Raw genomic sequence first — 15869 nt, forward strand, 5'->3', positions numbered from 1 at the left:
GAGGACTGATGGTGCAGTTTTACTTCTGCTCACTGAAGTTTTTTTTATACGAATGTAAAAAGTCGATTACAAACACTTGGCGAGCTGCAGTTAGAGTAGAAGCCAGAAAAAAGTCTTGGTGGAATAATTTTCCATCATGCAGCTCAGTCTGTTATCTTAGAGTTGAGTTAAACTGTCTCTTACAAGGACAAAGTGTTCTTAGAAATCTGCACCACAGCGGCACAAAAAATAATCTTTTACCTTTTTTATTTTAACTTTTTTACAGCTTTACAAATCCTGTAAGCGAATCCTGTAAGTGTGTGCACGAACCAGACATAGAGGCTTGATTACGTTTTATTTTAATTTAGTTTGATACTCAATTGGGAAATTCATGTCACACCTTTGCTCGAGGATTATGTAATTAAATTACACAAGGAGGGTGTAAGATTTCTGTCAGTGGAGCCTGAACCCAGGACGTCCACTAGAGAGAAGATCTCTTTTCTGATCATGCAACCCTGCTGACAGTTTCTTCCACAAAGATTAACATAACTAATGCCCATCACATGTTCCCAGAACCCAATTTGATATTTTTAAATGCACCCAGTGGTTAAAATCCTAAAGGTATTAAATATAAAATGATACAAAGCAGACAAAAGTAGGAAAATCTTCACATTTGAGGAGCTGGAAACAAATGTTTGCTAGTTGATTTCATGTTAGGAATGTTTTAGGGATTACATCTGTGACTTTTGGAACATGTCCACCCTCTTATGTTATTTATGTGAATATATGGTATGTCAATTATGGCTTCAGTTATTGGCTTGATGAAGATGAGACAGTCCATTGCCAGCCAGACAGCAGTATCCTCTCAACAATGCGGGCTGACAACAGCTGTTAGGCCTGTTTCACTACAGGCCAAGCTGAAAGACCCTTTTCTGTTGGGACGAGAGTCTGCACTTCACACCACTGAATAGCTGTCCAGCTGCACGTGTGTGTTTGTGTGTGTATGTGCGCATGTGTTTCTGTGTGTGTATAAGGCAGGCGTTCATCTGAGTGGGGTCTTTGTCCCACCCTCCCCGATCCTCTATGTGACTCCTAGGGAATTAACATGACAACCCCAACAACCCCATGGTCTATCAGTCTAGTATCCTTTACTGCAGCTAGCACAGTCTCTCACTCACTACGGCAAAATACAGAAGGAGGAGGAGGTCACCTCTAGCTACCAGCAGAAATCTTGGTACATTTTGGCAGGTCACCAAACATCAGTTGGATGTCCAGTGTAATTTTTAAAAGATTTTTTTATTTTCTTTACAACCTGGGTTGTATTTTTTGTAGTTTTGGTTGTTATTCCTGTTTTAATCCTAACTTAATTGGTATAATTTGGGGGTGCAATGACTGAGCTACAAGGTGACTTGTAGCTCAGTCATTGCACTTGCTGTACAAGTTTATTGTTAATAATCTTTTGGCTTTACACGCTCTTTTTCCCCTCACAATGCTGAGGCCTCATGGGGCCACAGCACATCTTAAGGCTAAAAATTAGGAGAAACTTCTTAAAGTAATGGCCGTGTGAGTCCTTACTTTTAAGACCCACACGTTTTAGCGCTTTAAGTAGCTCTTAAGTCTGAGAGAAGTTAATCACCTACAGTCACTCAGCTGATGGAGGTAACAAAATGGGAAAAAATACAATAGTAATGAACTTTTTAAAAGCATATTTTGATGTTCAGAAGGTTAATAATCATTCAATCAAGTACCAACAAAACAAAACAATCCAATCCAGCCAGAGATGATGGTTAACACAATTATCCACTACAACAAACACAAAGTGCGCTCTTCAGAAAATACTTAACATCTGAAATGAATAAATTAATTAATGTAGCCGATTTCATGGCCATTTCTGGATTACCCTGTAACTTGTTAGGTCTACTTTCTATCTGTCTGTCCTCTTCTGTCAGTATCACAGGTGTAATAGAAATGCAGTTTGGTTTTGGTAAAGCAGGGATGACAAATGAAATGTATTTTGAAGAATGTAAACATTGAATTGTAGCTCACTGGCCGTCATTTGTATAGTTTTTATTGCATCAATGAAGGCACTCAAATGCTCTTCTTACTGACTACGTATACTGCTCCAGGGTTTCTGTTCTTAGCTGCTATTAGGATTTGGTTGAAGTGTATCACCGTGTTACAGTAATATGATAACTACAAGTCAGTTAGCGGTTAATCTCTCTAAACAGATCATTATTTATAAGCTGTCCCGGTTATGTGATCTTACTTATGTAAGTCTGCTTCTTTCCTTCAAGCTCAGATCGCTGTGACTAATCACTCAATCCTTCCTTACCTGCAACCATCTTAATGTCACCAACTGTTAAAGAATCAAAGGAGGCTTTAAAAATTATAATCCATCAGAAGAAGAAACTGCAGTCTTCAGTATTGTTAGATTTTAAACTAAAAAAACAAACAAAAAACAGTTGTCAGATAATGAATGGAAATGTCATCAATCCAAATATCATCTGTCACTTTTGGAACTTCTGTTTCTTAGAGATGTTTGTGAAATTAAAAAGACAAATTGAAAGCAGATGGTAGAAGAAGACTCCCTCCGTGAAACAAGTGTAATAATCTCACTACCATCATTACCAGCTACAACACCTCAGTCGCAGACGTTCCTTCCTAAAACATGAACTATAAATATTTTACCTTCTAACATCTCCGGTAGAATTGAAATACATCCTAATTATGGCAAAAAAAACGTACCATAATTATGGTTGCAGGCTGGCGTTAAAAGAGAGGAGCGTGGATCAGCTCTTCACCACGAGGCTTGATTGATATGGATCATTCACTCGGAGTTATAATTTTTACGGTTCACAGGATCTCACAAAAGTTGCACTATGAAATAAATTGTATAGAAACCCAACTTAAGCATTGGGGTTTCTATACCCACCTCTAGGAGAGAGGGCTTAGATCGGTGGATAAGAGCTTGAAGTTAAACCTATAGACATTTTGGCATCTATTGTATCTTATTGTTACTGACAGTACTGATGATACTTGAACTCTTATGCGCATATGACAGGAGTAGACACCAATATCTCCTCATTGACCATCGGTTCAATCGGTTATTAAACTGTGAGCTTCGAGAGTCTCTTGCAGAGTTCAAGGCCGTTTGCTGAGCTATTAATGATAACTAATCTGGGAAAATTAACCACCAGCAGGTCAAATGCTGGACACGTTGATCACTGTTTCTGTTCTACTAGGCCTTTAGCAGCAATCTAAACATCATCTAGATGCCATTTTCCACATGTAAAAGTCATTTTTGCATTGCATATTTGTGAATATTGTGTTTTTAGTTAAGACTGCCAGTTGAGCTCATGTTTTTTTTTTTTACCCACAGGGCGTCACTCTGTAGTTAAGGCTTACCCCGTGTCCCCTGGTGTTGTGTAATTTCACGTCCGAGCAGCAGGGTTCTTTGGGAAATGCCAAACACTGCATGTGGATGATGTGCTTTTTTTTTTTTTTTTTTTTGCATGAAATGTTTTTTTATGTTTCGCAATTGTCGTTGAGTCTTTTTGATGTTTTTCCTCACAGTCTTTACTGGTCTCCTCTGTAGACGTGACCTAGTTTTACATGAACATCCGGCATTTGATTCTACAAATATCTTTCCTAAAGAATCCTTTGGTGTAGAAGAGAGATTTTTTAAAGCAATCTAGTTAATAGTAAGTGCTAACCCATCTGTCTTTCTTCCTTCTTGTGTCTCCATCTTCAGTAAGCATGTTTCTCAACACCCTGACACCCAAGTTCTACGTGGCTCTGACGGGCACTTCCTCCCTCATATCAGGACTCATATTGGTAAGATACTATATTTACAGTCTTTATTTGATGAAACTGAAGCATATAATGATGTCAGTTTTGAAATGTATCATGATTATTGTATTCATTTTGCTAGAAACACTCATTTTGAAGTGTATTCATGCAGCACAGGTATCACCTCTTTGATATAATTGCTCTTGGATGCACACACTGTCAAACACAATGGGTTTGATGACCTTTGACTAATAAATACAACCATGCATGTTATTCTCATTCTACATTGTTCTGGTCCATCAGATAAATGTAATAATCACAACTCAGGGCTGATGACTGTGCACTCTTACTTGACTTACTCATCCATAATGTTAAAAAGGCAAAGAATAATTTCCAGAGGTGACTTTATGAGCCTAGGATGTGATTCGCTAGAACAATAATAACAGGTTCAGAGGCCACAAGGTTCACTTAGTCCTTCATAAGATGAGGTGCAAAGAAACGGCAGCCTCCAGTGCTGTCATTGTGCAGTATATCCTCCTGTCTTTTCACACCATGCAACACACTTTCTGTGTTTTTACTGCTTATCTACTGAGAACACAGTGGAAAGGGTGGGAAGGGTTTGTCTGGAATGTGGATAATAGACATCTGTAGAGGAGAAACACCTCACTAATTTGATGTCATATATAACTGATCGTTTGTATTTTTTACCAGAATCATGGTCAGAACAAGGTTTATTTCCAAGTAGGTTTGCACATACAAGGAATTTGCTTTGCTGTTGTGGTGCATAACAGTCAAAAATACACACAAAGTTAAGTCCTAAATAATATAAAAAAGAATTTTACTTTAAATAAAAAAATGTGTAAAATATATTCTAAGCGAGAAGAGCTGCTACAGGTTTAAATATTAAATTGAAGAGTGAAGTGAAAAACAAAATAATGACCAGGAGTAAACAGTATATGCAGTATGTAATTATTAATAATAATAGTAATTATTATACAAGTTGCATCAATGTAACGCGCCGTGTTAGATCAAAGATCACAGATGTGCAAATATGAGATTCAAGTATTTTATCTCTTTTAAGCAAAAATGCCAAAAAAGAAAATAAAAATGTGGTTTCAGCTTCTTAAATGGAGAGATATTTTGTTTCTTTTTGTCATACATGATAATAAACTGAATATTTTTGTGTTTTGGACTGTTGGTCAGACAATACAAGACACTATTTACTAATATTTTATAGACAAAGCAAACTGTGGAAAATGTTGGATGTCTTCTGAGACGAGGTTGTGTTGCAACTATCTCTCAATACACAGATTTGTAAAGAACGTCTTCCCTGCTTACGTCAAGACTGTGACAAAATCATCAGAGCAGGGAACCAAAGTAATGAAACTCTTAGCAGCGGCTATTCCTATTTATTCAGGTATTTTATCTCTCTTTCAAGTTCTTCACAGACAGCCAACTGTGCCACAGTGGTTGGTCTGTATTTTAAATAGCTCCTCTCTTAATTAACTCACTCTCTCTCTTCCCTGCGGGCTATTGGCCAATATGCGTAGGCTGCTTAGAAATGGTGTTAAGCTTTGCACATGCTCTGTGAAATGATTAAGGAATGTGGAAGCCAATTGGTTTCGTTGGAGCGATACTGGTCGTTTTCTCTGTAATTGGAATAGATGTTTATGTCCCAATTAGGTATTTTTCCGCAGAAGAGTTCTAGCTAAGTCCATCAAAAGTTGAATATCAGTCGCTCCCTCAGGCAGAGGCTGACGGTATAATAGCTTTACCAGGTGGCTGTCTGCACACTTAACGCTCTCGTCAGTGATCTGTCTTTTTACCGGACACTTTGAGCAACACTCTCGCTTTATTAATTCCATTAATACTTACAGTCCTCTGCTTTTATCCACTGAGCAGCTCCACCTGAGCAGCTGGCTGTGCCTTATTAAAGAAGCAACTTAATGGTGGTTGTTAAGGATGTGGAGATTATTTCTTTATGTGTCACAGACACTCCACAGCTGGTCTGATGATTCAAACCTTCTCATATTGTTGAAATAGTCGTATTTCTAGTGGAGCGACGGGGAAGACGATGGGTTTGAAACTAGTCTATACAAATTTGTTTGACAAATGCTTAAAGGAGAGTGCTGCTGGATCCCAGCACAGGGGGGCAAGGCTTAAAGGTAAATGGACTGCACTTACAGTCTACAGTGCTTTTAGCCTGAGAGCAAAACAGAGCGTTTTACAGTGCCTCTCATTTACCCATGCACACACACACACACACACACACACACACACACAGACTGCTGGCTTGTCAGGAGCAGTCTGTAGTTCAGGATCTAATGGACGACCCGTTCTACCACCTGAGTGGCTCTCAGACCGATTGACCAAACAGCAGATTTCACTGATTAGTTCCTCCTCTCTGGTTGAAAGTGTGTCTTTTTACTAAATGAAAGTAATATGAACCGTTAAATTAAAGTTTCCCTCCGTCTCTCTCTCTCTCTCTCTCTCTCTCTCTCTCTCTCTCTCTTCCTCTCTCGCAGATCTTTGAATGGTGGTATTTCAGGAAATATGGGACATCCTTCATAGAGCAGGTGTCTGTGAGCCACCTGCGCCCCCTGCTGGGCGGAGTGGACAGCAGCTCCCCCAGCAACTCAAACACCAGTAATGGGGAGGCCGACTCCAATCGACAGAGTGTATCTGGTAAGAGCTGATTGATGGGATACGCATCTGTTTGCAGCATCAAAAATTATGTTCCTGTACACACAGTTTAATTGTGCCTTACACTTTGCCAGCAGGTCATGTGCAGCACAAGGTTATTTGAAATTGCATGGTTGTGAAACAGACAACTTTCTGTTATGTTGTAAGCTCGCAACAACACTAAATTTGTCCCATAAACATATGTTTGGATGCCGTCAGTCGAACAAAAACAGTTTTTCGCAACAACACAACACACGAAAGGCAAGAACAACACAGACACGACATAACAACATAAACAGAAGAATGAGTATTATGCTCACCATGAGTGTGGTGACGGTCGTCATCACCATCACCATCGCCGCCACCATCTCTTTATTTAACTGCTTCTCAGGGCTGGCTGGGATTCCCCCGCTCACTTCAGCTTTTCCACTCTAGATTTCATCCCTCCGCAGGTCACTCTCTCAGTACTACAGAGCACGTCAGTTCGGTTCTGCTGTGTTAACTTCAAAAAAAGGAGAACCGAGAAGCCAAAATGTTGTAAAATGTCAAAGCAATTTTTCAGCTGCTGGAAGAGGTTGAAAAGGGCTGATTTTATTGTGTAGTTTTGGAAAAGGCATTTACATTTGTTTTGTTTTTTACTCATAGGGGTTTTTATAAAGTTGTTATTCAAAAAATGTTGGTACTACTGACACATTAAACTGCAATACAAAGCATCCAGACATGAATGAATGCCACCTGATGAGTCTTTGAGGCCACGCAGAGCAATTATTTCAGATATTTCTACCAAATGAGTTTTGTTTGAATGTGCGGCTTCCTGCTGTGAATCAGAAAAAAATGTTCCCGTCTTAGTAAATTCACTGCGGGTGCTTCACATTTCATTGAGGAGTCGCTTCATATTTACCGTCTGTGGAGCAGCTGTAGGACTTCTCTGATGGTCAAATGACAACTTATTACACAAACTTATTATTACAACCTTACAAACATTGTAGTTATGAATTATAATTTGGTGTAATATTGTCTTTTTATACTCAATTTCAATGTTTGTAACTTTTTAGCTGTACTGTAAGTGTATATATATTCCAATACATGCAGTATTGTATGTAAATATGGGTTTCTCTGTTTTTTTAGAATAAAAAATAGGGTAAGATCAATAAAAAGACAAGTTAAATCAAGTTTTTAAAAAAGCTCTTTCACATAAAGCTGCAATGATGGTCGATTAATCGACTGACAGAAAAATAACCAGCAAGTATTTTGATAACCGATTAATCGTTTTAATTACTTTTAAACAAAAATGTTTAAAAGCTTCTCACTTGTGGTGATTTGCTGTTTTTCTCTGTTTTTTTTGTGATCTTAAATTGTGACGAATTTTCACTGTATCCAGGCATTTTACAGACCAAACAATTGATTAGTCAGAGAAAATAATCAGCAGATTAATTGATTATGATTGCAGACCTACTTTCACCAAAATATAATAATAATAAATAAGATTTTAAGCGCCTTTCACGTGACCTAAAGACACTTTACATACAGAAAAAAGCAAAAAAAACGAAAAACTTGGCTAAAAAGACGAGTCTTAAGTGTAGATTTAAAAGGATAAATGGACTCAGCATTACAGATTGAGGTATGCTGAGCGTTCCAGTACATAGAAGTATGTTTAAAGAAATGCTTCACCAGCTTAATTCACACAGGGAATCAAACCCACAACCCCTAACATTGTACCTGTTGATCTAAAATAGAGAAGATCTAAGAAATTCAAGTCTGTTCAGCATTATTCTCCACAGTTACTGGGAGTGAGCTCTGCTTAGCGACTTTTTGGCTTCCCTTCTACATCAGTAACGCTTTGATCATGGTTAATCCGTTGAATGTGTATTTGCTCCCCCATGGAAATTCATTCATTTCAAAAGAGGAGACGTCTCCGTGCTGAATAATTCCTTTGGTTCCATTGCGGATGATACAGGAAAAACATTTATCCTGCATATGCATCCATAATGAGGCATATATTAAATGAATCAGCCAGCTTTTTTTTTTTTTTTTTACAGCAGCATTTGTTATGTTAAAGAAACATATTAAAGACCTCTCAAAGGATTCTGTGGAGACGTGACGCAGTTCGCTTTTGTTTTCAGCCAAACAACTCGGAGTTTTGTTTTCAGCCAAACAACTCGGAGTTAAGAAGGATTATGTGTTCTGTATGAAATCGGCAAGCCAGTGATGGAGAGAAGAAATGCAGTGTAATTATTTTGACTGTGCTAACTCACAGTTTTCTTGCTAATAATCTTCTCTGTGTAAATGTCTCCATTGAAGCTTGAGATGCAGCGTTTTTCTTTTTTTTCTTTGTCACAGCAGAAGTCAAACACAGACCGTTTCAGGTGACGTCTCCTGATTGTGATTATTCACAGCTTTGCATCTGAAATGAAAGAATGAACTACTGTGTGAATTCAGTAGGTGTGAACATATCCTTGATGCCATGATGGTGACCAGTGCTGGACCTATTAGCTGGTCATTGTATCAAGGCTCCAGCCTCTAAAATGTGTAAAATGTTTCTGATTCATATTATTATTTAATTGTGAATAGAAACAATCAATCAGAGTTTATTTAAATAGCACTTTTCATACAAATACAAAGTGCTTTATGCAATAAAAGCAAAAAAAACAACAATACCCCCCCCAACACCACCACCACCACACCTCAACTTTCACCCTCGTCTACATATAAAACAATAAATGACTGTTATAAATCAAAGACTTAATAAAAACAGGAACTGAGGTTTGTAGGATGAACAAAACAAACACTTTGAAAACATCATCTTCGGCCGTTTTTCATTATTATGTGACAGTTTATGGGTGAAACAATGAAAATATAAAATAATGGATACATAATAAATTTTAGATATTATTTTTTCTTTTATTGGTAAGAAAACAAAACACAAAATAGTGATTTTTACAGATACAACGATGATGGGAACAGATAAAACACACGAGGACAGACGGAGGAAAATTAACATAATACATAAATAAAACAAGACAAACCGAGCAAGGATTAAGATATAGTAGTAGTCATAATAAGAAGAATAATAATAGCAGTGTGCAAATCGGTTGCCGTGGTTTAAAGTAGGGTTGTAAAACTAGATATTTCACTTGTTTATGTGTCTGATTATGTGTTTGAGACAAAACAAAAAACAAACTGATGGATTAATTAGTTGCAGCCCTATTAGTCACTATTTTAAAGGGATACTTCAGCAATTTTATTATAGCACTTCAGTAAAGTTTGCAGGAGATGGATTGAAAAAAGAAACACTTACTGTAAAGTGTCAGAGAAACGAAAACAGGATTTTTAAGCCTATTTCCACTTTTATTCGAATACAAATACAGATACAAATAATTTTGCTGCCTCAACAAATACAGATACAAATACAAATACTGGGATCTCTGCACATCCCTAATATTTATACATACATACATAACTGTTTTCATAGGCTGACGCATATTAATTATGAGTAAACTGATCTTAAACTATAAAATCCGAGCTCTTCTACAGGTGACTTAAGTCCAAAATATTCTTGAGACATTTCAAAAACCTCATATATCGTTAAATCCCGCGTCCCTACATTAATCTCTTCAGTGCTGATACACGGGCTCCTGACTGTTTTCCTGACAGCAGTTAGAGTCTCTGTAGAAGCTTGTTTGGTCATTGAAGAGTTTTAAGGCCTTTTTTTCCTGTCAGCCGGGATCTCAGAGAGGTCGATGTGCCAGTCAGGGAGCTGCGGGGCTGATGGCAGAACGCTCGCTCGAGTCCTTTTGAAGTGCTCCGAGGAAGCTCAGCGTCGACGTTACCCTTGACACTCATCATCTGTGTTGTTCTCTCTCTCTCTCTCTCTCTCTCTCTCTGTGTCTCCCCTTCTGCAGAATGTAAAGTCTGGAGAAATCCGCTGAATTTATTTCGAGGAGCTGAATATAATCGGTGAGTGACGGCAGCGGAGCTACCTGCAGTCGGTTCGGAGCTTCGGTTTGCCTCCAGGAACACTGGAGCTTCTCGCCTTCGCTGTCTTTCCTTTTTTTCTTTCCTCTCTCTGATCTCCGTGTCTTCTCTCTCTTGTTTGTTTTTCTAATAAGTCATCCTCATGTTCCCTCTTCTGTCTTCTTCTGCCTCTCGTTTGAAATATTATTTATTTTCCTTCAGCTCCAGCTCTTTCTGTCATCTCTTTTGGCATTTCTTCCTCTCCTTCCTCTCGTTTCATTCATTTTTTTCGCCTCTGGTCATGTCTTTTCTGATCAGCTTCCTCCTTTGTCTCCCTGTTTTTTTTTTGTCTATTTTGCCCTTTCTCTGATATCTTTTTTTTCCTTTCTTTTGTCCCGTATGATTTGTTCCCACCAGTCTGTATTCTCTCTGTCAATCTTCTTTTATTCTCTGTTTGATGTGTCAGCCTCTTGTTCCTCCTAATGAGTCATCCTCCACTTTTGTCATGTCTCTTGTGTTGTAATTGTCCTATCAGCTCTAACCTTCAGACAAGTAGAATCAAGTACAATTAAGTCAGCACTCTTTTACTATTACATGACCATCTAACATCTTACGAACATCTGAGCAAGTAAAGATTCTCAGGTTTTTCTCCCTCCTGCTGTTTCTTTCGTTGGTGATGTTGTAATTCTTCCTGTTATAAGGTGTATTTAGTCAGTAACTTGTTATAAAAGCGTCTCTGTTCTGGTGTTCAGGTATACGTGGGTAACGGGTCGAGAACCGCTAACGTACTACGACATGAATCTGTCAGCACAAGACCACCAGACCTTCTTTACCTGCGACTCAGACCACCTCCGGCCTGCTGATGCTAGTAAGTAAACACACATCCACGCATAAAGACAAGAGACTGTTTATCAAGGCAAAGGAAATAAAACTGAACAATCTAGTCGAATTAAAAACTCCAAAAACAGATTATTGCCTGAAAATTTGTTGTTTGTGTTAAGATCAAGTGGTAAAGATCACAGAAGGAAATATTATTTAGCACCCAGTATATAAAGAATGTACAACACATGCATGTTGAACCTTAACTTTATCTCTGTGTGTGTGTTTGTGTGGCGGCAGTTATGCAGAAGGCGTGGAGAGAGAGGAACCCACAGGCTCGCATCTCTGCTGCACATGAAGCTCTGGAGCTCGAAGAGTACGTTCATCTGTCCTTTGTGCCCATTTCTCTAATGTAACAGTCTATTTACAACTGTGTCCTTTGAGAAAAACAGCTAGAAGTGTTAGTGGTCTTTAAAACAGTGAAGGTGATGATATAAGAAAGCCAGAGTACAATTTAAAATAAATGTGTCTGTTAAATCATCCGGGCTAATGGCAGTGTTAATGAAACATTACGATGGTATCTAATAGACCGGTCAGGCAGCCCTGGAGCAGATGATGTGTTAAATTCGGAAAACCAAGCTGAGCAGGAAATGAATTAATAAAATATGAATCCGTCCAAGGTATTGAAAACGCCCATCAAATATTTATTTTTCCTTTTAAAGCTTTTATTCATCCAGAAAACACATTGATTTTTGGGTTCATTTTCCAGCTATGAACTGCTTTACACGCATGAAGTTCAGTTTGCTCATGTATGTTTTAACTGGGAAAAACGGGGCTCATACACCTTGCTCAAGGGCACAACAATAGATGTTTTTAAGGGGATCTTTTCTTTTTCACTTAAAGGACTAGTGTGTAGGATTTAGTGGCATCTAGCAGTGAGGCTGCAGATTGCAACCAACTGAATACTCTCCTCCCCTTCCAAGCATGTAGGAGAACCTACAATATGAAAGGTCCTCTCTAGAGCCAGTTTGTCCATTCTGGGCTACTGTAGAAACATGGTGGGCCTGTTGAACCCGAGGACCAGAAACACTTTGTATCCAGTTCAATTTTTGATTCAACAATATTTGCATAATTATAGATTCTGTATTTTTCAATGAAGAGAGAAGGAGGAGATGTCATTTTAAGCATTTTTAATGAGATAATTGAACTTGTTTTTTTGACATATCACAATTTATTATTCCAAGCAGAGGAGTGTTAAATGTCTTAAAACATGTCTGGAGGGGAACTTTAATTTTAACCAGCCAGATTTTCTCTGCTGGTTTGGGATTCAGGTCGTCTGGAGGTCACAAGGTCTAACTGTGAGGCTACTGCCACCAATTTAATGTCCTATTGGTAGACATCTGGTGCAATTCTGACAAAATTTGGAGGCATGGTACATCACTTACTGGTGGAGCGGCTATAATTAAATGCTAATGCCTCCTTATCACCAAACACGTTTACTGCTGGTGTCCAGATTCAAGTCTGAAGTTATAATCGGTCGACACATTTGCTTGGTTAATCTTTGCAGTTTCTTTTTCAATTAAACACTTTATTTTAGGATGAACAGAAGGGTTTTGGCAGGATGTTTATTCCCAAACTTCTATCCCAGAGGTCACCACTGCAAACTTGTACCTGCTACACCTCTGGTCTGACTTTGATGAGGATGGGAGGACGTGGGAGGGATGATGGGACTAAGTGGCCCTCTGGGTACCTGCATCATTCATGGGGGGGGGGAAGACAACTTTACTTGTTTTCAAGGCAGCGTGAATTTATTTTTAGACACGTCTGCAACTACAAAGGCAGAGCAGAGGTATTGTGGCAGTTTTGTATGTTGCTCTCAGCTCACATCAAGGCCGTGACAGCAGCTTGACTCAGAGGAAAATTTCTTCTTCATTGATGTGTCAGATGCTGCTTACGAATACATGAGGCGTAAAAGCAGTTTGATAGTGCACAGATGCCATGCTGTGTAGACAAACAAGGCTCCCTGTACTTTGAGCCGGTAAATTAATGAATTCATCCATAAGGGTGAGTGAGTTTGTAATTCACTGGTTACAAAAAAAAGGAAATAAATAGACGCACGTTCAAAGATAAAGTGGCAAATTATAAATACAGTGTTGTATTTCTCTCCCCTCTTTTGTCTCTTTCATTGTCCTCCTTCCTGTCTTTTTTTATACCATTCTTTTCTTCTTCTACTTTCCCTTTATTTCTCCTCCTGTAGTTGTGCAACAGCATACATCCTGCTGGCAGAGGAGGAGGCCACCACCATCATGGAGGCCGAGCGTTTGTTTAAACAGGCTCTAAAAGCTGGAGAGGGCTGCTACCGCCGAAGCCAGCAGCTCCAACACCACGGTACACAATATGAAGCCCAGCACAGTGAGTATAATCCACTCACTAGCTAATAATCACATCATAATAATAATAATATACTTGTTTCCTGGTGGCTTTAGCTCACCTCTCAGGCCAATAAGGATCATTTTAAATGTGACTTGTGACTGGTTCATCATACTCCCAGTTTTATTATAAGGAAAACAACAGAGCTAACGGTGATTTGTATGTGTTTAAATTATGTTTTTATGTATCTCCATCAGGAAGGGACACCAATGTGTTGGTGTACATAAAGAGGAGACTGGCCATGTGCTCCAGAAAGCTTGGCCGAACAAGAGAAGCAGTTAAAATGATGAGAGATGTAAGTACGCAGCCCGCTAATAGAAGACACACACACACACACACACACACACACACACACTCAGAGGATTGACAGGAAGTTGCTCTTTGATTTCTAACAACATCAAAAGACTTCAAGTTTGGTTACCGGAGTGAGAAAATCACAGAGAGACACATGAAAGACTTTATTTTAACACTCTTCCCGACATTCATTCAGATCACAAGGTTTACACTTGTCAATATAAGTGCATAGTGATGACCCAAAGCTCTGTGTGCTGACTGTGCATGTGTCGCCCCCTGTCCGGTATTACATGTAACAACAGTTGTGTGTTTTCCAGTTAATGAAGGAGTTCCCTCTCCTCAGTATGTTCAACATCCACGAGAACCTGCTGGAGTCACTGCTAGAGCTCCAGAACTACGCCGACGTCCAGGCCGTTCTGGCCAAGTACGACGGTGAGAGACGTACTCTCAGAGTTTATAACGCTTTTATTCACACTCACTTGCATCTTTAATAGGGACAACTACAGTATAATACAACAACTCTGGAATATATCTGTAATGTTCAGTTTTTATTTAATCTGTTTTAGAGAGGTGTTGATTTATTCTATAGTCATTTTGTGGTTCTGTTGAAGTGTATTGGGTGAGAGGTGTTTCTAATATTTTGTCTACCCTAATTCATACAAATCAGATGGATAAAATATTACAAACACCTATCAGTATAATCCAATACAGTTCAACAGCACCAAAATCATTGATATATGACCACAAACACAGAACTTTACCTTTTGTTGTAAAAAGCACTTTGAGCTGCATTTCTTGTATGAAAGTTATTATACAAATAAAGTTATTATTATTGTAAATGCTTTATATTGTGAAGTGTACACAAGATATTCTGTTTAATATTATGCATGACAAATCTGAGATGCTGAAACCATCAAATCGTTGGTTTATTTGCTTAAAAAATGACTAAAACAATTATTTGATTATCAAATAAGTAGCAGATTAATTTTCAGCTGATAATAACTTAATTGTTGCAGTTCTATAATGCAGTAAAAGAGGCTTTTAGTGATTTAACAATCTGCAAGTATGAATGTCCTGAATCAGAAACTCAGTTTAGGTTCTGAAATAGTCTTAGTGTAGTGAGAAACTTTATTTTTGTTTTTTAATTGAGAAATTAATAATACAGACCTATATCCATAGCAAAAGTTGTTTTTAAAATGTTATTAAGATCATTTTAATAGCAATACAGATCACATTGATATAAAATGTCCTGAAATGTCCAGGAGTCACTTTGTGAAGCTCTGCACTATCACACAAGATATAGTTCTGATACAGTCTATACAATAGGGGTGTCCCAGTATACAAATACGTTATTCGGCAAAGCACAAATAGTGGGTTTCTTACTAATATTTAAAAATTATTTGTTTTCGGGAAGAAAAAAAAAAAAAAGTCAAATACCAGCGCGCAGGTCAGTTACATCACTATCTCAGTCTCTCTCCTCTGCTCCGCTGTTACGTCTATCAGCAGGTCTCAACGAGGGGAGTCACATCCACCTGCTACATGATGCACATTTCCTAATTTGGACATCACTCCTGGAGCTACTGACACTTTTAATTTTCTAAAATTAAAAGCGTAATAAAAACAAAAACAGGATTTTTAAGCCTCTTTCCACTTTTATTCGAATATAAATACAAATAATTTTGCTGCCTCAACAAATACAGATACAAATACAAATACTGGGCCCTCTGCACATCCCTACTATACAGTATGTAGTAGCTACAAACAACCTTGATCTAAACGGATGCATTTTACACAACAGATGTTTCCACTTTGGTAAAGTCTAGATTTATCTGATAATGCTCCGTGTTGGTGTTATCTTTACAAGTTAAATCGAAATGAAATAAAGCAGATCACACTCAACCTTTTTTAGAAAAATAAGAGCC

The 15869-nt window shown here is 38.2% G+C and overlaps 1 protein-coding gene across 6 annotated transcripts in view; it reads left to right on the forward strand.

Moving 5' to 3' along the window:
* Positions 1–15869, forward strand: part of LOC137183511 (suppressor of tumorigenicity 7 protein homolog) — a 64773-nt gene that overhangs the window by 38105 nt on the left and 10799 nt on the right. For 4 of the 6 annotated variants that reach the window (XM_067590636.1, XM_067590638.1, XM_067590641.1 and 1 more), the window contains 8 exons: positions 3731–3813; positions 6294–6453; positions 10353–10407; positions 11157–11272; positions 11524–11599; positions 13481–13635; positions 13851–13948; positions 14250–14379. In XM_067590636.1, coding sequence (XP_067446737.1) covers positions 3731–3813; positions 6294–6453; positions 10353–10407; positions 11157–11272; positions 11524–11599; positions 13481–13635; positions 13851–13948; positions 14250–14379 — 873 coding nt within the window. The remainder of the gene's footprint in view (positions 1–3730; positions 3814–6293; positions 6454–10352; positions 10408–11156; positions 11273–11523; positions 11600–13480; positions 13636–13850; positions 13949–14249; positions 14380–15869) is intronic. The other 2 variants (XM_067590639.1, XM_067590640.1) reach the window with 1 other exon arrangement.

The sequence above is a fragment of the Thunnus thynnus genome, chromosome 5 (assembly GCF_963924715.1).
Source record: "Thunnus thynnus chromosome 5, fThuThy2.1, whole genome shotgun sequence".
Lineage (NCBI taxonomy): Eukaryota > Metazoa > Chordata > Actinopteri > Scombriformes > Scombridae > Thunnus > Thunnus thynnus.